A 22,656-nucleotide genomic window follows, 5' to 3' on the forward strand; every position below is an offset into this window, starting at 1 on the left:
ATCTGGCAGATGGTGAAACCCAAGCCCAGAGGAGCAGAGGTCACACCACCAGTAAGGGGCTAATGGCCCAAGCCCCAGTCACCCACACCCACACCACCTCCATCACCACGGGGTGGGAGGGGAGGGGTGGGAAACCCATCCAGGATCCAGGCACACCAGACAGTCACCAAGCACCTGGGTGTCCCCCTCCCACCAGTGGGATCACTTCCTGGAACCAGGACTCTGCAGGAAACACACTGCTAGCCCAGACCAGGTGCAGGCGGGTCCAGCCTCAGCTTCCTCCTCTGTTAATGGGACCCAGGCCACCCCCGTTCCGACTGAGGGAGACCACACACAAGGACGGAATCTAAAGCCTTTCTCCAGCTACCTTTGGCAGGAGCCAGCTTGCCTCCTCCAGTTTCCCAGCACCTGCCCTTGGCTGGTAACTGATAAAACAGTAACAGCCCCACCTTCCTTTCTTTTCCCACTGGCTCTTCCAAAATCTCCCAACCCCCTCCAGGGGCAGGAAAGAGATGGAAACTGAGTCCCACCCCTCCACTCCTTGCGCTTGGTGGCTTTTGTGACAGTACTTGGCTCTATGTACCTGTCATCATAAAAGGTGACAGGTACCCCTGTGGGTGCTGGCATGGTATGCAGCGGCCATGCTGTGAGGAGGCACAAGCTACCTGGAGGTACCTGACTGGCAGCTCCTGCTTTGGGGTAAATGAATGAGTGTTATTGTCTCAAGTCTTGAAGTTGTGGGGTCATTTGTTTCATAACCAGAAGGTTCAGGCAGGTGCTCCAGTCAGTAAGCATTAGCTGTTACGTTGTACGGCCTACTCTTGGGCCCCAGCAGCCGCCAGTAACCTGTGGTTCCCCCGGGGCGACAGAAACTGTCGCCAGCCATCAGAAACAGGGCTGGACAGTATGCAGAAGCTGTCACTGGTGCCACCAGATTCTCTTCCCAGCTAAGGAGGCTCACAGCTGCCCCACTGCAGAGAAGGAGCCACATGCCCAGGAGACCCCATTACGCCCTCTGGGACAGCAGTGGCCAGTGACCACCAGGGGATGACCAATGGGGGACTTCCAGGGGCGTGGCCAGCAAGGAATCACTCGGGTATGGCCAGTGAAGGACTGGCCATAGGTCTAAGCTGGCCTCCTTGCCTCAGGGGAAGCTACCTCTGGAGCAGGTCACACTTCAGGGCCAACTGACTCCCCCCAACTCCCCCCGCCCCGCCTGGGTTGGGCCGAGGCTGACGCCAGCTGGGGTCATGTCCCCTGTTCCGTCCACCTTCCCTCACTGCCTCCCCTGAGTCACCATCACCCCTGGTCTTGGGTCCAGAAGTCCTGGCTTGACCTTTACAGGCATGACCTGGGGAAGCTGAGCCACTCTGCTTACCTGGCCTCGCAGCAGCGTGGGCACTGGCCTCCCTGCCTTCCACACTCCACAGGCCCCAGAAGTCTCCTCCTCTCCCCCAGCTTCCCAGGGAAAGGCAGGTGTCTTTGAGCTCTGTTAAGGGCCTCTCCTCTACTCGTGCTTCCTCCTCACTTGGCATCTCACCGGGGCCACAGCTTCAATTATTGCCTGGTCACCAAGGAGTCTCAAATTCACGTCTCAAGCCCAGCTCTGCTCTGCTCCAGCCCTGGAGAGCCAATCACCTGCTGGGCATCTCCTCAGGGACATCCCAAGATCATCCCAGGCCTGTCACATTCAGGATGGAGCCTCCGGACAGCCTCTCTGGTCCTGGGGCTCCTCTAGAGTTTGTGGTCTCTGAGGAAGCCTCCACGCCCAGGAATGGGGCTTGGCCTGGGTGCCTCCCCTGTCCTGTCAGCCGGCCCTTCTCTGCATCCTGTTGCTTGCACATTATAGCTTCATCCTGCCTGCTCCTACCTACCCGGGTCCAGCCCACATCCCCACCAGTCCAGCAGTGCTTCAGGCACCCTGGCCTCAGTGAGTGGTTCAGGAACAGCATGTTACTCCCAGCTGGCCAATGAGACACACAGCCCTGGGACTTTACCTGGAGCTGCTGTGCTGAGAAGACCTGGTCCTGGATCCTGGAGCCATCTGGTCACCACATGGCCTGTGAACAAAGTGAGCACTCAGGAAGGCTGGGCAGGGAGACTCCTCAGCATCTGTTCTTGCCTCTGTCCCCTCACTGGGCCAGGCACACTGGTCTCCAGCTGGTCTGGCTTGTCCCTGCTTCGGGCCTTTGCACACACTGTTCCTTTTTCTGTGACACTATTCCTCCAGACCCACGTGGCTCATTCCTTTCTGGTCTCTGCAAAAATGGCACTTCCGGAGAGGCGCCTCCCCCAACGATCCCCATCCAAAATAACCTGTCTGCTCCACTCCTATTGCTAATGCCTCACTCTGCTCTATATTTCTTCATAACAATTACTGCTACCAGAAGTTGCTTAACAACTCGCTTCTGTCCTTTCTTCTTGTCTCCCCAAAAGCAGGGGCTTTTATAAATTTTATTCACTGCTGTACCTGAATATGTCTATGGAAGGCCATGAATTAATTAATCACTTTTCCAGAGGAAGAATCTACACTCACAGAAGCCAGGGTATTCATTCGCTGTGGCTGCAGTAACAAAGCGCTTGAAAAACAAAACACCAGAAAAACCCCACAACAACACAAGTTCATTATCTCACAGTTCTGGAAGGTTTAACATTTGAGGATCATTTCCAAGTTTATGGCAGAAACTAGATTTGAATTCAGGGCTCTTCTATGGCATGTGATGGAAGGCTCAACTCAAACTGGCTTAACAAAAAAAGAAATAATTTAATTACTAGCATTACTGCAAAGGGAGGTCAGGCATGGCTGGATCCAGAGCACAAACAGGATCATCAGCACGTTCCCATCAGGCAGCTCAGCTTTCCTGAGGGCCAACTTTTTTCACAGGCCTTGTGGTGATGAGATGGTCCTTTAGCTGCAGGCCCAAGTTCTCCCAGCTCAGCCACCCCAGCATCATGTCCCCAGATGAACCACTGCAGCCAGGGGCCCTAGGACGTTGGTTGGATGACCCAGCTCTGCAGCCAGGGCTAGGAGTCAGTCCAATTCAAACCTTGCAGGCTAAAAATGGGTACCTCCACAGGAAAATGGAGGTGCTACGGCTGGAAAACAGGCAAGCAGAAACCCCAGGTGGCCACCACCCCAGGATGTTTCAGAGTCCAAGGTGTGGGCTTTCCTGGAGGGACACAGCCTCATGTGTGGGGGACTGGCTGGAGGGTCCATAAACCTGGCACCTCCCTTTACCCTTTACATTTTCCAGTTGAGCCCCCACCCACCCCAAAACTCCTGTGATGTGGGGTGTATGTTGGCAAACTTCTCTGGAAGAATCATAATTCATTCTAATTACTACTGATCAACAAACTGGCGCATGCCAATGCTATGATGTTGATGCTATGGGCAGAGGAGGAACAGAGAACACTTAGAACACTAGACAAAGCAGGATGTGCAGCCCACTTTATAGTCGAGGGTCCCCTCCAGGTCCCACAGGGTGCAGGGCCCAGCCCCCTGTACTGATGAAGCTGCTACTCTACCCAGGGTTCTCAGAGTCCTCCATTCGTCCCCACAGATGACATTTTGTTTTCCTCCCCCAGACAGGTCTACCTGCCTGTCCTCAGTGGTAACCAGCCCAGGGCCAGATGTCAGGGCACCTGGGAGAAGGAAGAGGCTCAGCCCTGCCCCAGGTGTTGGTGCAGCTGTTGGCAGCCCGGGTCCCCCGCCACGAGGCCACCACGGGCCACGGGTGCCAAGGCCACCCTCATGGTGAGCTGTCACCTGCGGACGTGCAGGGATGGAGGCCACGCCCTATCCCTACTCTCCCATCCAGATCTGAGTGGGCGTCCGGGCCCAGGGAGCAGCCTCAGTCAGGACTCTGGTCGGGGGTTCCGGTGGGACGGGTGCCGAGTCAAGGCTGCAGAAGGCGCGCCGAGCTGGGAGAGGGCTACGAGCGACAGAACCCTCCCCGCTCGAGCGTCTGGGGCGGCCAGACCGGGTCCCGGGTGGGGAAACTGAGGCTCGCGCCGGCACCGCCCCAGCCCCGCCCCGCGCCGGAACGTCACAAAAAGGCCCCAAAAGCGCGGCGGGCCGGGCAGAGCGGCGCAGCGCTGCCCTGCCCGCGGCCCCAAGCACAGGTGTCCACGGAGCTAGTCCGAGCCGCAGCGGCGGCGGCCTTCCAGGGGGTCGGAAGCGCCAAAGCGCCTGCGCGCGCGGCCCCCGGCTCCCGGCGGCGCGCTCGGAGGCCGGGGGAGGGGTCCCTTCCCGGCGTGCCCCGCGGGCGGGCGCGCAGGCGCGATCGGGGCAGGCGGCGCGCAGGCCCACTCGGTGGGGGCGGGGCGCGGCAGCGGAGGCGAGCGCCAGGCGGCGGCGCAGAGCGAGTGGAGCGCCCGGGGTCTCCGGGAGGCGGCGGCGGCGGCGGCGGCGGCGGCGGCGGCGGCGCAGAGGAGGAAGCCGGCCCCGGCCCGTCCCGCGGCCCCGCGGCCCCACGGCCCCACGCGCCCCCGGCCCCGGGCCCTTCCGCCGCCGCCATGGCCCGGCCGCTGGTGCCCAGCTCGCAGAAGGCGTTGTTGCTGGAGCTCAAGGGGCTGCAAGAGGAGCCGGTGGAGGGCTTTCGGGTGACCCTGGTGGATGAGGGCGACCTGTACAACTGGGAGGTGGCCATCTTCGGACCCCCCAACACTTACTACGAGGGCGGCTACTTCAAGGTGAGCGGCGGGGTGGGAGGGGCGGTGACCCCTTCTCCATCTTCTCGGGGCCCCTCCCCCACCTCTGTCCCCTCCCCACTCGCTTGGCAGAGCCCACTCCCACTGTCCCTGCTCCTCGTGGGGTTGCTTTCTTCCCCCTCCTTCTCGCGGGGCCCCCCTGCCCTTGCTCCTCTGCCTGGTCGCCTCTGGCGTGCTGAGGGCCCTCGTTCACCCCCTCTTCCCCTCCGGCCCCAAGAGTCCCTGAGAAGCGCCAGGACCCCTAAGGCTAATTCAGGCCTCCAGTGGGAAGACCCGGGACCTTCTTGTCTCTTTAGGTGCATGGCCTTTGCTTTCCCCAAGCCTTGGTGCCCACCCCCTCCTCCCGCCTGTACTTGCTGCCCAGAGCAGACAAAGAGGCCTCCCCAGGACTGGCCAACACTGTTGTGAAGAGCCCTGGCCTTGGCTCGGCCACTTGCTCGGATTCCAACAAAGGCCTGGATGGACTTGGCAGCCAGGATTGGCTTGGAAAGCGGCCACCCTGGCCACTAGCAGGTCCTCTGGGCTTCACCATGATCTTTACATAACCTGTTCCGCCCGACCCTCGCTCCCACATTTTGCCCTGTTCCTGGGAGCCACACTGTAGAACCCACACAGGTGGGGCCTCAGAAGCTTTGGCTCCTTTGCAGCCTAGCTGGCGTTTCTCCTGTCCTGCTGATCAAGCAGCTTCTTGGGCCTGAATTGCCTGCTCTGGGCTGCTCCTAGGCCCTCTGTGGTGATTGAGTTCTGAGCAGCTCGCTCTTAATAGCTATTGTCGGGAGCAGTGAGGCATGGGCTGTCCCTGGGATTGGCTGTGTCTCAGGCCAATGTGGACTAGAACTCAGGCCAAAACCTGGACAGGCTGTGAATCCAGATGTGGCCTTGGGAGGATATCTCCCGATCAAAGGACTTCGCTCCTTAAGCAAGAGGAATAAAGCAGGGGGTTGCCTTGCGAGAGAGATGGATCCTGGACTCACAGCTGGAACACCCAGTCACTACCTGCCAAGGTCCCAGCGGGCCTGGCTGGGAGGCCTGGGCGGGAGCGGGGCAGGCTGGTGCTGCCCTGGCAGGTGTCTGTGTTTGCACTTTTGGCTAGCGTTTTAGCCAAGCCTGCTGTTGGCCTTAAGGGAGCAGGCTGAACTACTGGGGTGATGCTTGGTTGAGGTTCTCTGGTTGGATGGGGGATTGCAGGTTGACAGCCCTAGGCTGAGATCTGATCTGGAGTCCATCTTCTCCACACAGGGCCTGCGTTTGGGGCTGATCACCAAATGGTTTGACCAGCCCCCCTCCCACAACCCCCTTTTGTCTGCTTCTGGGAGCAGCCGACTATGAGGATAAGAGCTCCGCTCAGAGCAGGAATAGGGAGTCCTACCTAAGGCCAGGCCAGGACTCTGGCCTGAAAAGAACGAACCTGGGTTCCTGGCTGTTGCCTACTGTTTGCAGGGGATTGTGGGTAGGGCCTCCCAGGCTGGTTTTGGTATAAGCCTGGTTTTCTAGAGAAGGATGGCCTGGAGAGGGGGCTTACCTGACCCCGTCTCCTGTAGGCTGGCCTTAAGGAAGGCAGGAAGGAACCCACAGTGGTTCTGCCACCTTGGATCCTTCTGTCACAGTGTGGTTGGGTGGGCAGTGGAGAGAGGACATGGGTGCTAGAAGTGCCTGGGGGCCACCATGGTTTCCCAGTGCCTCCCTCTCAGCCACCCAGCCTCACCCGTCCCCCCTTATGAGCTGCAGGGGCCCCAGGAATCGTGTGCTGTGCTGAGGGGTGCCCCAGAGACCGGGTCGGGGAGCCCCTCCACAGCTGCATGCTGTGCGCCCCTGGGCATGTTACTTTGCACCAAGCCTCAGTTGACACAGTGGTGAAGGCACCTCTGGGACCTGGTGGGTGCCTGGGGCAAAAGAGGCCTCAGCTGGCCTCGGGCTATCACTTAGAAACCCAGCCCTGGGCTTGCTGGAGACGATGGGGCAGGGTCTGAGACCTGAGTTCAAGGTTAGGTCACTCCAGAATAGAGAGCCTCCCCTTGACCCCAGCGTCCCCTATCCTAGAGGGTGATTCTCCAACAATAGGTGGAGAGGGGAACATAGCAGAGGTGCCCCATGGGGCCCCGAGAGCCTGAAGCACCGCCAGGGTCCCTGGACTGGGGCATAAACAGGCTGAGCCGGGGGCACAAGTCTCCCCCAGGGGCCCTCCCCTGTCTTCCCGTGACCTTCCAGGCTACCTTCTGACACCCTAGGGCTGACACCTGCAGGCCGAGGGCCCGGCGCTGACTCATCTCCACCCCCAGCGCCCGCCTAGTGAACAGCATCTATTTTAATCCTCCACTCGAGCTGGAGACTGAGGCTGGGCGCCCAGCATGGTGCTCAGGTAGCCAGCCCTGGGCTCTGGTCCCACCACAGGCCTTGGAGCTGCTCCCCAGGGGTGCCCACACCTGGCAACAAGGCAGGAACCAGGGGCAGCTTGGCTCAGGTGACTCCATGAACACCCCAGGCCCGTGAGGGGTGCCAGAGGCAGGCAGGTCCCAGGCCAACCGCTGTGTGTGGCCGTGGGTGGCCTGACTCACTGAGCCCCTTGCTCTCCCACCAGGCGCGCCTCAAGTTCCCCATCGACTACCCTTACTCCCCTCCTGCCTTTCGGTTCCTGACCAAGATGTGGCACCCCAACATCTACGAGGTGAGCACGCCCTTGGGTCCTGTAGGGGTAGGAGGCGTGGGGACAGGAGCCATTTGGGTGCTGATCCTTCCCTGCCCCCCCATATCTCACAGACTGGGGACGTTTGCATCTCGATTCTCCACCCTCCAGTGGATGACCCCCAGAGCGGGGAGCTGCCCTCAGAACGGTGGAACCCCACGCAGAATGTCAGGTGAGGGCATCAGACCGCCGCCCTGGGGGCGTGGATGCAGGGGGCGGGCGCAACTTCCTGTCCTTGTGCACACAGGCCCTGTCTCTGCCAGCCTTTCCCCCATCTTCTGCCACCCACTACCCCACCCATCTTCGGTAACATCCTCAGGGAATCTTAGGCTTCCCTTGTGGCTCAGCTGGTAAAGAATCTGCCTGCAATGTGGGAGACCTGGGTCTGATTCCTGGGTTGGGAAGATCCCCTGGAGACCAGAAAGGCTACCTCCTCCAGTATTCTGGCCTGGAGAGTTCCATGAACTGTATAGTCCATGGATTCCAAAGAGTCGGACACGACGACTTCCACTTTTCGGGGAATCCTGTCTGTCTACCCCAGGGGTCCCCCCTCCTTCCCTGAGCCCCAGAGAACACAGTCCCTTTTGTCCTGGGGGTTATGCTCACCCTGCCTCATGCCCAGCGCCCTTCATCCACCCCAGGTCTGAGCGTGAGTGGCCTGGGAAAACCACCCTGCAGGGGAAACACCCTGGGGAGGGGACAGGCCTGCTTCACCTGAGCAAAGGTGGTCCTGGCCTTGGCTGCCCACCCCACGTCCTATCCCAGGAGCTAGGCATGCGGCAGAGGATGAGGGTCAGGGTGGGAGACTCCCAGGTGGGCAGTGCCCTGGGCCGTGGATTCCCCCACGCCGACTCCTGCTCCTCCAGGACCATCCTCCTGAGTGTCATCTCCCTCCTCAACGAACCCAACACCTTCTCGCCAGCCAACGTGGACGCCTCTGTGATGTACAGGAAGTGGAAAGAGAGCAAAGGCAAGGACCGAGAGTACACGGACATCATCCGGTGAGCGGCCCAGGGGCCTGGGCCCTCCTCCTCCTGCCAGAAAGGCCAGGATTTTTCTCTCATGAAGCGTGTGGTCCACGTATGTACTGTGACACTGTGGACATGCTGTGTTGTGTTGTGGGGCGTGTGTGTGTGTCTGTGTGTGTGGTGTGAGGGCATGTACCTCACACGGAGTTAACACACTCTGCTTTCTGCCAGGATTCAGCAGGGTCTTGCCACCTTCCCTTGTTTTGTAACTAGAAGGGTAGCGATTCCCAACCCCTACCCTGCCCTGTGTGAAGACCCTGCACACCGGGGTGTGATCATGCGTGCTTGGCCCTTGGCTTTTCCCCACGGGTCTCCTCAGGGAGTGGGTTCTCTGTGTGTGACCAGGCCCATGCTGTGCAAGGTGGTCTGTTTTCTCACCTCACGAAAGTGAGTGTCGCTGGCACTGCAGTTCTGACAGTTGGAATCGTTTTCTAAAGGCAGCAGAGCCGGGTGGGATCAGCGTGTTTAGGAAAGGTCTTCATTTAAGGAAAGTCTTTTTTTCCTGGCTATGAAAGCAGTGCCTCTGTCAGGAGTTGGCCAGGGGAGCGCTCTCATTACCCTGGCCTCCTGTTCTCTCCCCTGTGAGCAGGGTACATGACCTGGCGGGAGAGTATACAGAACTCCCCTGAGTGCTGACTGGTGCCAGCAACACCCCTGGGCCTGTGCACTCCATCCGGCTGTGTCTGCTCTGTCCTGTGAGCTTGTCAGTGGTCACTGCTCTTTCTCACTTGTTCTCCTGGGACTTGTGACTTATGTCACGACAAACTTAACTCTTCCATAAGTCTCTTCTGAGGAGGTTTTTGGTCTGTTCTTTGTCTCTTAGAAAAGCAAGTAGGTCAGACACGTGTTTCCATGACGACCTAGTCTCTTCCCCTACCCCCAGCATTTACCCTGAGAAATGAGTCCTCGTTCTCACCAGCACCCACACTCACCTGCTGTGTTGCTGTGCCTGCGGAGCTGTAGGGACCCGTCCCTGTGGGCCAGCCTCGTGACCTCACAGCGAGAGCTCGGGAAAGCCCAGCGGCACTGTTGGAAGGTGGGACCCCAGGGGCAGCAGGTGCAGTCAGAGTCCCAGCGGGGAAGCACATGCAGAAGACGTGATGCCAGTGATGCAAAATACTCAAGTGCAGAGAGGGGAGGACTCGGGACCCGGCCTGGCGGCAATGTGCTGAGCTTCTGCCGGGGGCACCGCCCTGTGGCCGGCCCTCCCCTGCCTACAGAGCCGGCCCAGCACCCTGGCTGCTCCCACTTCACCCAGCCTTTTCCTTGGCGGCTGGGAATCTATGTCCCTCTTCCTGATGAGCCGACACCTTCCTGGTTCAGAGCCCATGCTCCGCCTCATCCTCAGCCCATGGTCGCCCCATTCTGTGCACACGTGTGTGCGTGTGCACCTGTGTGTGAGCAGAAACCCCTGGGGCACACATGGGCTGTCCCCTGAGGGATCAGGCTCCGCCTGCTCTGGGGCACCCCCTGGTGCTCGTGCCACCCCTGGGTGCCCTGCACTGTTCCATGGGCGCGCCTGCACGGGTCTGGGGCCACCGGCCGCAGCAAGGCTGACCTGTGTCTCTCCGCAGGAAGCAGGTCCTGGGGACCAAGGTGGACGCAGAGCGGGATGGCGTGAAGGTACCCACCACACTGGCTGAGTACTGCGTGAAGACCAAGGCCCCAGTGCCGGACGAGGGTTCCGACCTCTTCTATGACGACTACTATGAGGATGGCGAGGCTGAGGCCGACAGCTGCTTCGGGGACGATGAGGATGACTCAGGCACCGAAGAGTCCTGACACTACATCCCTGCGAATAAACTTACAAATTTTACCTCAGCCGCCCGACTGTCTGCCGCCGCCACTACCTCCGGGCGCCGCGTGGCCCGGCGCCGTCCACCCCATCTCCGCCTCCAAGGAGGCCACTGGGCTCGCGTCCCTGGGCCCCGCATGGGCCAGACGCTGCTCAGGGACCCTAGCCTGCCTGCCCCACCTGCCGGCCAGAGACTCAGGGTCCCGGCTTGGGAGTGGACGGACTGACTCGGAGTCGCCTCTTCTCTCTGCTTTGGTTTGTTTGGAATTTAAATAAAGCAACTTTATGAGAAGCCCGAGGACCCACCTCTCCTTGGCCCCGAGGTCGGTGGGACCCAGGCAAGGGCACAGGCTCTGGTGACGGGCATGTGATCCACAACGGGAGCCTTCAGCCGCCCCTCTGAGCCCGGAAGCTCCCGGGGCCTCCTGTTGGGTCATCTGGTTGGGGGGAGGGGCCACAGGGACCTGGGCTCTGGGCAGGAAGGGCCTCGGGGCACACTTGGGGCTGAGAGGCCCTGGGGGTACTGAGCCCCAGCTCCCCAGCAATGTCACCCATGCTGGTGGTGTCCAGGGCTGTGTGTCCTTTGAACCCAGTAGGTGCCGGCGCCCAGGCTGTAGGAGCCACGAGCCAGTGTGGAGACCCCAGAGCCCTCAGCCAAGGCCTCCAGCCAGGCTTTGTCACTGCCCATTTTGTAAATAAAAGTTTTATTGGAACAAAGACACACTCATTTCTTCACCCACATTTAGCTGCTTTTGAGCTGCAGCTTTAAAGCTTGAGTGATGGTAATACGGCCTCTGTGTCAAAAGTCAGAAACACTTCCTGATCGTTCATAGGAGTGTCTGCAACCTCTCGTAACCCTCAGGCCTGTGGGTCCAGCCCTTCTGCGCCTGGGACCCATTCCCCCTGCCCCCAGGCTTTTCCTGCCATGTAACCACGGCCCCAGACTCAGCGTTCACCCTGCTTCACACTTGGCTTGTGTGGCTTGGGAATTACCCTCCACCACTGAGGTGACCAGAGCCTTGGGGCCTGGAGAATGAGAGCCCAGCGTCAGGACAGGTTCCACCACCTGAGTGACCCAGCACAGCCACCTCTGCACAGGACAAGCAAGAGCAGGTATGAGCTCGGAAGCTATGGGAAGGGACATGGGCTGCCCTCCAGAGAGTGAGGCTTGTGGCCAGGGTCCACATGACTAACCAAGGCCTGGGAGTCCTATCCTAACCAGAGTCTCATCTCAGGGTTGGGTCTGCCTTGTGGACTTAAGGTAAACATGTAATGGGATACATGGAATAAAGGTTATCCCAAGTAATGTCTGTGACTTAATTGTACCAAAAAGTTACTTGTGTATCTGAAACTCAAATATAAGCTGTTACCCTGTTTTTTTAACCTGGTAAATCTGATGAACAATCCCCTCCCAGCCCCAAACACTTAACGAAACCTGCTTCCTGGGGTCATTGGGAGGGTTAAACAGGGTTGGACATAAGAACACACTATAAATACCCATTTCTCTTAAACCTAACTCTGGCCTCACACCCTCCTCGTGAAAATGGCTCCAGAGCCTTGTGTGCCAGACGCCACTGAAGGAGAGATGGACAGTAGGCCCCTGCTGCAGAGCCAGTACCAGGATGAGCCTGTCTACCTCTGTGACCCATTTTTCAGGCAAGTCATATTTATTTATCACAACCCTTTCAGTATCACAGGAGAGGAAAACCCAATTCACACTGACTCAAGTGTGACTTCATGACTGGCGGCCAGGGGTTTCAGGCACAGCACTGGCTCCAGCCCAGACTCTTGTCTCCCCACAACCTGTGGTCAGCAGAAGAGCAGCTCCAAAAATGTCCATTCCCCGACCCCCGGCATCTGTGTCTCTAGACTGGAAGGGCAGGAAATGATTCTCCTCTGGAACTCCAGAGGAACTGGCCTGGCCCACATGTGGATGTTTGCCCCACGAGAGAGTAAATGCATGTGGTTTCAGGCACTGAGCACGTATGTGGTCAGCTTCCTCGTTTTCAGGCAGAAGCCTCTCACCCTGGTCCCACCCCTAGGCTGTTATCTTTCCAAGTCCAGCAGCGTGAAGGCTGTTTCTGGAAAGTTCCAGAAGAAACATGGGCCCTCCTCTTCACTGAGCTGGTGCAGGGTTTAGATTGGTCCTCTGCCCAGAACCAATCTCTATGGCCAGAGGGTACAGGGAGTGCTCTGATTGGCTGGTCTGGGTCCCATGGTGTTGAGGGCTGCAAGGAGAAGGGTGAACTGAAGGAGGGAGGACCCAGATGAGCCTGGCTAGGACACTTAGACTTGCAGGATCCCCAGGGTGCTTATAACAAATGAGTGTTCATACCATCTTTATTCATGACAGCCAAAATCTAAAAGACCCCAGATATCCATGGACAGATGGAGGGATAAACACACACATGATGGATAAATACAATGTGGTCCCTCCACATGCTGGAATATTATTCTGCCTTTAAAAAGAAAGATTCTGACATCTGCTACACCATGTATGAGCCTTGAGAAGACGATACTCAGAGAAACCAGATCCAGAAGGACACACACTGATTCCACTCACAGGAGGTCCCTAGAGGAGTCAGGTCCAGAGACAGGAAGTATTTGGTGGGGCCACCAGCTGGGGGTGGGGCTGGGGAGTCAGTGTTTCATGAGGATAGAGCTTCAGTTTGGGAAGATGAGGACGTTCTGGAGATGATTGTGAGGGTGATCCCACGACAACGTGAATGTACCTAATGCTATGAGCTGTGCATTTAAATACACTTCGGATGCTGCATTTATGGTGTGTGTATTTTGCCACAATGAGACAACAGGGCAAGGAAATGATCGAGCTAAAACCACACAACACCACGAGTGAGCTGGGAGGTGGAACATGATGGGGTAATAGATGCTCAATAGGGATTCCTGTAAATTTTTCAGGTGTGATCATGGTGACGGGGTTTTGTCTCCAAAGAGTGCATATCTTTCAGAAACACTTGAGGGTGATGTGGAATCAGCCGGAGCTGTGAACGTCACCTCCCTCCCCCACAGGAAGGGTGGGTGTGAACTGTGCTGGGGCTTGGGGCCAGAACCGTGGAGGCCCCCCGATCCGAGATGCTGCTGCTGCTGGTGGTCCTGGAAGCCCTGTGGGCAGGTGAGCGAGGTGGGGACACTGAGGCTGGAGCTGCGGCACCCGGGGCCCATGGCAAAGGGCAGGGCAGGGGGGTTAAGAAACAGAGATGATACAATTTCCCTGTCCCCAGACAGGACTCACTGAAAACATGTCAGCGGCCCCCAGAGCACGAGATGGCTGTCCATGAAACAGCCTCAAAAAGAGATTGTGGGGAAAGCAAAGAGCAAAGGGCCGAGGACACCCGCTGTCCTGAGGGTTTCTATTCTGAGCCTGTTCCCCTTCCCCAGATGAAATATTTCTGGAAGGAGGCTCCAGAGCAGGAAGCGGGGCGGCAGGGAGGGAGCTTCACTTTCCTCCAACAATACTTTTTTAAAAATTTTAAATGGAGTGGGGGACTTCTCTGGTGTTCCCCCGGTTGGGACTCTAGAAAGTCCCATTCCATTGCATTGGAAAGTCCCCTGTTCCATTGCAGGGAACATGGGTTTGATCCCTGGTCAGGGAAATAAGATCCTGCAAGCCATCATTCAGGATGGCCAAAAATTTTTAAATTAAAAAAAAAAAAGGAATAAATTAGAAGTTTGGAATTAACAGATACATAAAGGGCTTCCCAGGTGGCTCAGCGGTAAAGAATTTGAATCCCAATGCAGGAGACACAGTTTGATCCTTGGGTCAGGAAGATCCCCCAGAGAAAAACTGGCAATCCACTCCAGTATTCTTGCCTGAGAAATCCCATGGACAGGGGAACCGGGGGAGCTATATACTTCCTGGGGTCACAAAGAGTCAGACGTGACTTAGTGACTAAATAACCACAACTATATATAAAACATACAGCAAGGTTCTACTGTTTGGCACAGGGAACTATACCCAATATCCTATAATAACCTAAAATTTGAAAAAGAACCTGAAAAAGAATATAAATGTGAGTGTTAGTTGATCAGTCATGTCCAGCTCTTCACAACCCCATAGACTGTAGCCCGCCAGGCTCTTCTGTCCATGAGAATCCTGGAGTGGATTGCCATGCCTTCCTTCAGGGGATCTTCCCGACCCAGGGATGAATATATATATATAATATACATGTATATAAACTGAATAATGTATATAAAATATATATATATATATTTGCTATACACCTGAAACTAACACATGGTAAATCAACTATACATCAGTTTTCTAAAAAGTGAAAAAAAGGGACTTCCCTGGTGGTCCAGTGGCTGAGACTCTGTGCTCCCAATGCAGGAGGTCTGGATTTGATTCCTGGTCAGGGAACTGGATCCCACATGCTGCCACTAAAGATCCCACATGTCACTACTAAGACCAGCGCAGCCAAATAAATAAATAAAAATAAATGTTACCAAAAAAATAAAAGAAAAAGTGAAAAAAAGAAAAAGTAACCATTAAAAAAAAAAAAAAGGTGTGAAATGGGTTGCTAACAGTTCAGGGCTTCTTCCTGGGGTGATAGGACTGTTCCTGCTGTTGGGGACGGTCTGGTTTCACAGCTCGGGTGCCCGAGGGTCTGTCAGTTTCATCTCCACAAGGCTGTCATGACTTCTGAGTGAGGCCTGAGGGCGAGAGCAAGGCTTAGCAGATGTGAGGTTCTTTTCCTTTCTTGAATTAAAAAGAAAAATGCGTTTATTTTGGCTGCACCGAATCTTTGGTGGCACGCAAGATTGTCAATCTTTGTTGCAGCAAACAGGATCTTTAGTTTTGACATGTGAATTCTTAGTTGCTGCATGTGGGATCTAGTTCCCTCACCAGGGACCAAACATATGCCCCTGCATTGGAAGTACAGAGTCCTAGCCTCGGGACCACCAGGGAAGTCACCCCATTTTTTTCCTTCTGACTTCCTTCCACTTTTACAGAGAAGTCAGGAGAGTCCTGCAGACAACTTTCCTTTTCTCCTAATCCCTCCGTGGTAAACATTTTGCCTCCATTGCTTTATCTCCCCACAACCTACCCCACCCCTTGGTGTGTATACAAAATACAAATGTGTGTCTATTATTATTTTCCTGAACCAATTGAGAGTGAGATGTAGATGCATGCCCTCACCCCTAAACGCTCTGGCAGGTATGTGTGTGTGTGCATGTGCATCTGTGTGCGTGTGCGGATGTGTGTGCGTGTGCTTATGTGTGTGTGTGGGGGAGGTTGTGTGTGTGTGCTGGGAACAGGCCATCCTTTCATAGGATGGATTCTCAGCATCCTTCCCCTCAGCTCACCTACAGACCTCATTCCAGCTGTCCGCACGGTGTCCTCAGTGAGCAAGATCTAGTCGTCTTGCTGTCCTCCGTCCCCTGAGCTCTGGTAGCATCTCCACCTCCCCCAAGTCCTCCGACCGCGGCCCTGGGCTGCGTCCCCAGGCTGGGCTCGGATGATGCATTTTCCGGAGGAACCACGGAGGGGCGCTGTATTCCCCCCTTCATGGTGGATCACACCAGGCCTCTCCAGGGTGAGGTCGCACACATGCGCCTGGTTGTTGTCTTGAGGGGCGGCCGTGGGGCTCTGGTGGAGCTGGATTCACAGCATGGGGGACAGGTGCAGGCTGTTTGCTCCCCAGCAGCACCCAGGAAATGCAGAGAAGGAAACCACAGCCCCACGAGCGAGGCAACCTTCACACGATCGCCCCGCTGGGAGGGACGGAGCTGGAATTTCAGTCCCAGCTGGCTACCTCCCCAGACTGTATACACTTGTTCATAAATGGCACCTGGGAGCGTGAGAAGCAGGCTGGGTGGGATGGTGGGCATCCCACCATGCTGGCCTGGCTGGATTGTTATCCAGCCAGGTTCACTGTGATCCACTGGTGACCCAGCAGGATAGGGGTTCCCACCACCCACCCATTGTCCTTTCTCCCTTCCTTCTTTTCTTCCTCCCATTCTATGCATCCATCCGTCAACAGCAGGGAGACCGGAGTGCTGGAGGCGGTGGAGGCAAGTGTGAAGGAAGCAGGGTCAGCTGAGGTGTCTCTTGTGGGTCATGAGGAGTTTGGATGTTTAAAGCATGAAGGAGGGACTTCCCTGGTGCCCCAGGGGTTAGGAGTCTGTGTTTCCACTGCAGGGGACATGGGTTTGACCCCTAGCCAGGGAGCTAAGATCCCACATGCCATACAGCACGGCCAAAATTTTTAAAAATAGATTTTAAAAATTAAAGCATGATGGGGAATCACAGGTAGATTTTTATAAAGCTAACTTACATTAAAATGCTTTTTATCAATCATTTTTAATTCACAATTTTTCAAAAAATTTCTGGCCACATCCCAGGGCATGTGGGATCAAATCCTTGTCCCCTGCATTGGAAAGTGGAGTCTTTACCACTGGTAAGTCCCCATCATTGGTTTTAGAACAATTCTTATGGCAGCTTTATTGAGATGTCATTCACATACTATGCAATTTACCCAGTTAAAGGGTACAAGTCAGAGAATTTTAGTGCATTTGGAGTTTTGCAACTATCTCCATAGTCTAATTCCAGAACATTCCATCCAGGGCCTTGGAGCTGGAGTCAGTCAGGGCAGGGATGGGGGACCCAGTCCTAACCTTTCTCTCCCTCTCCCCAGGAGGCAACACCTTCGAGACCCACATCATTGGGGGTCGAGAGGCTGTCCCCCACTCACGCCCATACATGGTCTCGCTGCAGAAGTCTGGCCACCACCTATGTGGTGGGGTGCTCCTGTGCCAGAATTGGGTGTTGACAGCTGCCCACTGCCTGGCCCAGCCGTGAGTGACCCAGCCCCACCCCATCACGCCAGATGTCCCCAGACCTATCCTGGTTTCCCCATTCCCACCAGGAGGTGGGTCTGGAGAGATTTAAGTCAACTGTAGTCTTGTGAGGGGGTCCCTTTCTCTCTGCAGTGGTTGCTAAGGCAACAGTACATCAGAGCAACCTTATGTGTGTGTGTGTGTGACATCAGGCTGCAAAGATTCCTGGGGGCAGCTTATTTGCTATAAAAAAGAACCTTCCAAATGGACAGAGGTGACACCCAGGAGTGTGTCTCCCACCTGTGGCCACAGGGACAGAGCTGGCCTATGAGGCTGGCAGGGCCAACACAGAGAGGAGCCTGGGTGCATGATGCCGTTGTGAAACCACCAGGTAAACCCATCCCAGAGCTGTCCTACCTCTGGACTGGCCAGTAACAAAGACCGCAGATCAAACCCGGAGAAGTAATCAAAGGGGGTCTGTTTATTCAAGAAACTGAAAACATGGAAAGGAGACAGCATTCAGGCACGGCTGTACAGGAGTCTGGGGTGAGGCGGGAGCAGGGAAGGCTTCCTGGAGGAGGCAGGGAAAAGACCAGACTGGGCAGGGGAAGGACTGCAGAAAGAAGCTGGGTGAGGGTGTGCAGGACAGTGAGTGCCCCTGAGCCAGAGCCTGGGAGGGCTGGGGCTCACACCCAGGCCCTGCTGCTCCCCACACACCCTGCAGCACTCCCACAATCCGACCCTGCCACCCCCAGGACGCAGCAGCTGAGGCTTGTGCTGGGGCTTCATGTGCTGGGAGACCCCAGCCTTACCTGCCGCATCAGGAAGGTGGTCCTGCATCCTGAATACAAGCCAGCCCCTCATCTGGAGAATGACCTCGCACTGCTAAAGGTCCTGCCAGTGGGAGGAATGGTAGTTCCAGGTCCACCCCTCCCCGGTTCCCCTCCCCTATTGCCCCTCCCCCAGACTCACCTTCCCACTGCCCCTCCCACTGTGTTCTCCTCCCTCAGCATCCCCTCACCCTCTCACCTGCCTCTTCCTGTCCCTATAGCTGGACGGGAAGGTGAAGCCCACCAAGAAAATCCGGCCCCTGGCCTTGCCCCGAGGGCGCCAGGCGGTGGCCACAGGCACCCGGTGCAGCTTGGCCGGCTGGGGCCAGACCCACCAGCCTGGGAACCTGGCCAGGGCACTGCAGGAGCTGGACTTGCGTGTGCTGGACACCAGGATGTGCAACAACAGTCGGTTCTGGCACGGCAACATCAGCTCCCACATGATCTGCCTGGCAGCTGACTCCAAGAGCCAGGCCCCCTGCAAGGTGCGGGTGCTGGGGTTGGGGGCGCTCAGGCCAGCCTGTGCCTGGCTCCCTCCCTTCCCTAGACGTCCTGAAGCTGGGAAGGAGCAGGTGCCCACTTCTCAAGTGCAGAAACTGAGGCACAGAGAGACTAAGCAGCGTGCCCATGGTCACACAGTGGGTGGCAGAGCTAGGCTTTGAACTCCAGCACCTAGAAACATCAGGGCATAGACAGAGCATGTGCAAAGGTCCTGGGGTGGGAAGAGGGCACAGAAAGAGTTACCAGGCAAGAAAGGAACTGAGAAGGGACTAAAGGAGATGGAGGAAGTGGGGAGATGGGGGTCTCTGCCCTGGAATCAGCCTTCCGTCCCCTCCCACTGGGTAACCGGCCCCCTTCATCAGGAGGTGACTGGTGCTCCATTGCCTCCACAGGGGGACTCAGGTGGGCCGGTGGTGTGCAGAAGAGGCCAAGTGGCCGGAATCCTGTCCTTCAGCTCTAAGAATTGCACCAACATCTTCAAACCCCCCGTGGCTGTCGCCGTGGCCCCCTACATGTCCTGGATCAAGAACACCCTCCGCCACAACAGCTCACCTCCCTCTCCTTGACCCTCCAGAGGTGGCCCTGATTCTGTGTTCCAAGGAGCATCGTGCAGGGGGGCAGCCAGGGGCCCGGATGTATCAGGGGACCAATAAACCATAATAATAAAACTGCTTGAGCCTCCTGCAGGCTGAGGGCCTCGGGTTTGCCCCCTACAAAATGGATTGCACTTTTCAGGCTGCATGGGAGGGCCAGCCGCGGCCAAGGCCCAGGGGCACCAGGGGCCAGAGGGAAACACGGAGAAAAGGGCCCCGAATCTCCTTCCTTCTCTTTTTGACTTTGGTTCTGTGTTTAGTGGGCTTCTCTGGTGACTCAGAATTCGCCAGCAATGTAGGAGACCTAGGTTCCATTCCTGGCCTGGGAAGGTCCCCTGGAGGAGGGCATGATAACCCACTCCAGTATTCTTGCCTGGAGAATCCCATGGACAGAAGAGCCTGGTGGGCTACAATCAACGGGATCACAAGAATCAGTCATGACTTAGCAGCTAGACCATCAACCACCAACACTGTCTTTCAGTTCAGTTCAGTCACTCAGTTGTGTCCAACTCTTTGCAACCCCGTGGACTGCAGCACACCAGGCTTCCCTGTCCATCACCAACTCCCAGAGCTTGCTCAAACTCACGTCCATCGAGTCAGTGATACCATCCAACCATCTCACCCTCTGTCATCCCCATCTCCTCCTGCCTTCAATCTTTCACAGCATCAGGGTCTTTTCTAGTGAGTCAGTTCTTTGCATCAGGTGGCCAAAGTATTGGAGCTTTAGCTCTGGCATCAGTCCTTTCAATGAATATTCAGGACTGATTTCCTTTAGGATTGACTGCTTTGATCTCCTTACAGTCCAAGGGACTCTCAAGAGTCTTCTCCAACACCACAGTTTAAAAGCCTCAATACTTCAGTACTCAGCTTCCTTTATGGTCCAACTCTCACATCCATACATGACTACTAGAAAAACCACAGCTTTGACTATAGGGACCTTTGTTAGCAAAGTAATGTCTCTGCTTTTGAATAGGCTGTCTAGGTTGGTCATAGCTTTTCTTCCAAGGAGCGTCTTTTAATTTCATGACTGCGGTCACCATCTGCAGTGATTTTGGAGCCCAAGAAAATAAAGTCTGTCACGGTTTCCATTGTTTCCCCATCTATTTGCCAGCAGTGATGGGACCAGATGCCATGATCTTAGTTTGTCTTTATTGAGAGATAATTCATGTGCCATGCAATTCACCCTTTTAAATAAGTGTGTGATTCAGGGGTTTTCAGTGCATTCCCAGGGTTGTGCAACCAGCACCTCTATCTAGTTCCAGAACTTTCCAGCACCCCTAAAGCAACACCACCTCCTGCCCAGCCCCTGACCACCAGGAACCCACTCTCTGTATCTGTGCATTGGCCTGTTCTGGACGATTCCCATCAGCGGAATCACACACTGCGTGTCCTTCTGTGTCTGCTTCTCTCACTGAGCTCGTGTTCTCAGGGTCACTCCACGTGGTAGCGAGTGTGAGGGCTTCTCTCCTCTTCAGAGCTAAGGGATGCCCCATGTGTGGAGGGACACGTGTGTGTATGTCTGCTCACCTGTCCATGAACACCTAGCTTGTTTCCACCATGGCTGCTGTGGCCACGGGTGCAAAGGCACATGTGCATGTTTTTAGTTCTCCTGAGTGTGCTCTGATGAGGCAGAGAGAAGGTGCCGGACCGTGCGGTGACGGACTCTGTGTGGAACAGTGTGAGAAAACTGCTTTTTTCTGGCAGAATCTGCTTTTATTATGAAAATGCTCAAACAGCCTCCCTGAAATAACCGCACACCAAACACCTAGGTGCCTGCCCCCCCAGCCTCCCACCCCTACCCCTACCCCACTCCCGCCACGTGGGTTCCCCAGGAGCAGCTGAAGTGCTTGCTTCTTCCTCCACAGTCTGTCTGTCCATCTGTCCATTTGGCTTTGTTGCTGGTGCATCTCATGTAGGTGGCAGCCTCCCCGAGGAGCCCCCAGACTGCCCTGGGGGGCCAAGGCTGGGTCGCAGGACTTACTCAGGCCCATCTCTCCCTCCCTCCCTCCCACACAGGGAAAGGCACAAATCTCGGTCAAGGGTTTGCTGCTCTGACAGCAAGGCATGCACATGAGCAACCCAAGCCCTGTGGAATCCACACCACCAACCCCAGAAGATCCCTCACTTCTTACAGGCTTGTCTCACATCGGGATTTTGTGTAGCTTTTACTGCACATGGACAGGAAGTTAAAGGGACAAAAGGCTGTTCAAGAGAGAAAATCATCTCTCCTCCTGCACCGAATCATTTTTCCCAGGAAGCAACTGTCTCTGGCAGTGCCTTCCGGGCTCATCCAAGGGTGTTCTGAGCAGGAAAGGCTGCTGGTCAGGCAGCCCAGAAGGTGAGTTTGCCCATCAGAAGGCAATGGCTTTTCTCTTCTGGTGATGCAGCAGAATTTCCTGTCTTCAAAGCACTGCGAGTTCCAGGCCTCCTGCAAGGTGGTAAGACGCTTTGGGAAACACTTATGTCTTTATTTCAGAGCCAGAGAAAAGGAAGGACAGAAAGGAGTCTACTCAACTCTTTTTTCTTTTTTAAATTGCTAAAGGTTCTTTTATCTGTCTTTTTTTTTTGGGGGGGGGGGGGGGCGGGGGGACCCGCCATGCAGCATGTAGGATTTCAGTTCTCCCATCAGGGATCAAACCTGCGTCCCCTGCACTGGGAGCGCGGAGTCTAGCCACTGGACAACCAGAGAAGCCCCTAGAACAGTTTTATATTTACAGAAAACAATGAAGAGAGTACCAAGCCTCCAAGTGTTCCTTCCCCTTCAGTTGATGAGATTCTTATGATGTGCCTGGTGCTCTGTCGTGCCTGACTCTTTGCGACCCCATGGACTGTAGCCCACCAGGTTCCTCCATCCATGGAGTTTCCCAGGCAAGAATACTGGAGTGGGTTACCATTTTCTCCTCCAGGGGATCTTCCCGATCCAGGTGTTAGGGGAAGCACACTGATTGAAACTGCCCAGCCTGGCCAGGCACTATAGTAACCATTCGCATCTGAGTTGTTTTACAACAGGAGGTCCTGGTAAGGAACATGGAACTAATAAGGTCAAAACGAGACACCACATGTCCGGCCACATCCCAGAATCCTTCTCTCTGGCATCCATCTCAGCTGAACAAGGCGTGCACCAGCAGGAAGGGCTCTGAGTCAGAATGACTGGCTAAAGACAACCCAGAAAATAATCCCATCACCATAAAACCCGAGACTGCAAGCCACATGGCAGAGCTGTTCTCCTGGATTCCCTTACCCTACTGCTCTCCATTCGGGTGCCCTTTCCCAGTAAAATCTCTTGCTTTGTCAGCACATGTGTCTCCTCAGACAATTTATTTCCAAGTGTTAGACAAGAGTCCAGTTTCGGGCCCTGTAAGGGGTCCCCCTTCCTGCAACACAGGGATCAGATCAAACTCATGTCTCCTGCATTGGCAGGCAGATTCTTTACAATCTGAGCCACCGGGGAAGCTGTCACAATTAATGAACTAATCTTGATATGTTATTATCAACCGAAGCCCATAGTATTCACCTCTCCTTGGGTTCCCTGACATCCTCTCGGCCCCAGGACTTTTCAGGGTCCCCTGTGATGTTCAGGCCTCTCTGGGATCCCCCTGGGCTGTGCCTCTTTCAATGGCCTGGGCAGTCAGGGGTGGAGGCACAAGTCAGGGGTTTTGGAGAGCATCCCTCCATGGAGCTGTTTTTTCTCTGATGTTTCTCTCAGGACTGGATAACC

At 55.8% G+C, this 22,656-nt stretch overlaps 2 protein-coding genes across 2 annotated transcripts; both read left to right on the forward strand.

Annotated features, from left to right (window-relative positions):
- The first annotated feature begins 4,510 nt into the window (after positions 1 to 4,510).
- On the forward strand, positions 4,511 to 11,401 carry CDC34 (cell division cycle 34, ubiqiutin conjugating enzyme). Its single transcript, XM_068979978.1, has 5 exons — positions 4,511 to 4,692; positions 7,289 to 7,375; positions 7,468 to 7,565; positions 8,260 to 8,394; positions 9,996 to 11,401. Exons 1-5 carry the CDS (start codon positions 4,516 to 4,518, stop codon positions 10,201 to 10,203), a joined length of 705 nt encoding a protein of 234 aa, XP_068836079.1. The 5' UTR covers positions 4,511 to 4,515; the 3' UTR covers positions 10,204 to 11,401.
- Positions 11,402 to 13,306: 1,905 nt separating this feature from the next.
- GZMM (granzyme M) lies at positions 13,307 to 18,911 on the forward strand. The gene is made up of 5 exons (XM_068981069.1): positions 13,307 to 13,349; positions 16,873 to 17,032; positions 17,770 to 17,905; positions 18,066 to 18,329; positions 18,738 to 18,911. Exons 1-5 carry the CDS (start codon positions 13,310 to 13,312, stop codon positions 18,909 to 18,911), a joined length of 774 nt encoding a protein of 257 aa, XP_068837170.1. The 5' UTR covers positions 13,307 to 13,309.
- Positions 18,912 to 22,656: the final 3,745 nt, after the last annotated feature.

The sequence above is a fragment of the Capricornis sumatraensis genome, chromosome 9, assembly GCF_032405125.1.
Source record: "Capricornis sumatraensis isolate serow.1 chromosome 9, serow.2, whole genome shotgun sequence".
NCBI lineage: Eukaryota > Metazoa > Chordata > Mammalia > Artiodactyla > Bovidae > Capricornis > Capricornis sumatraensis.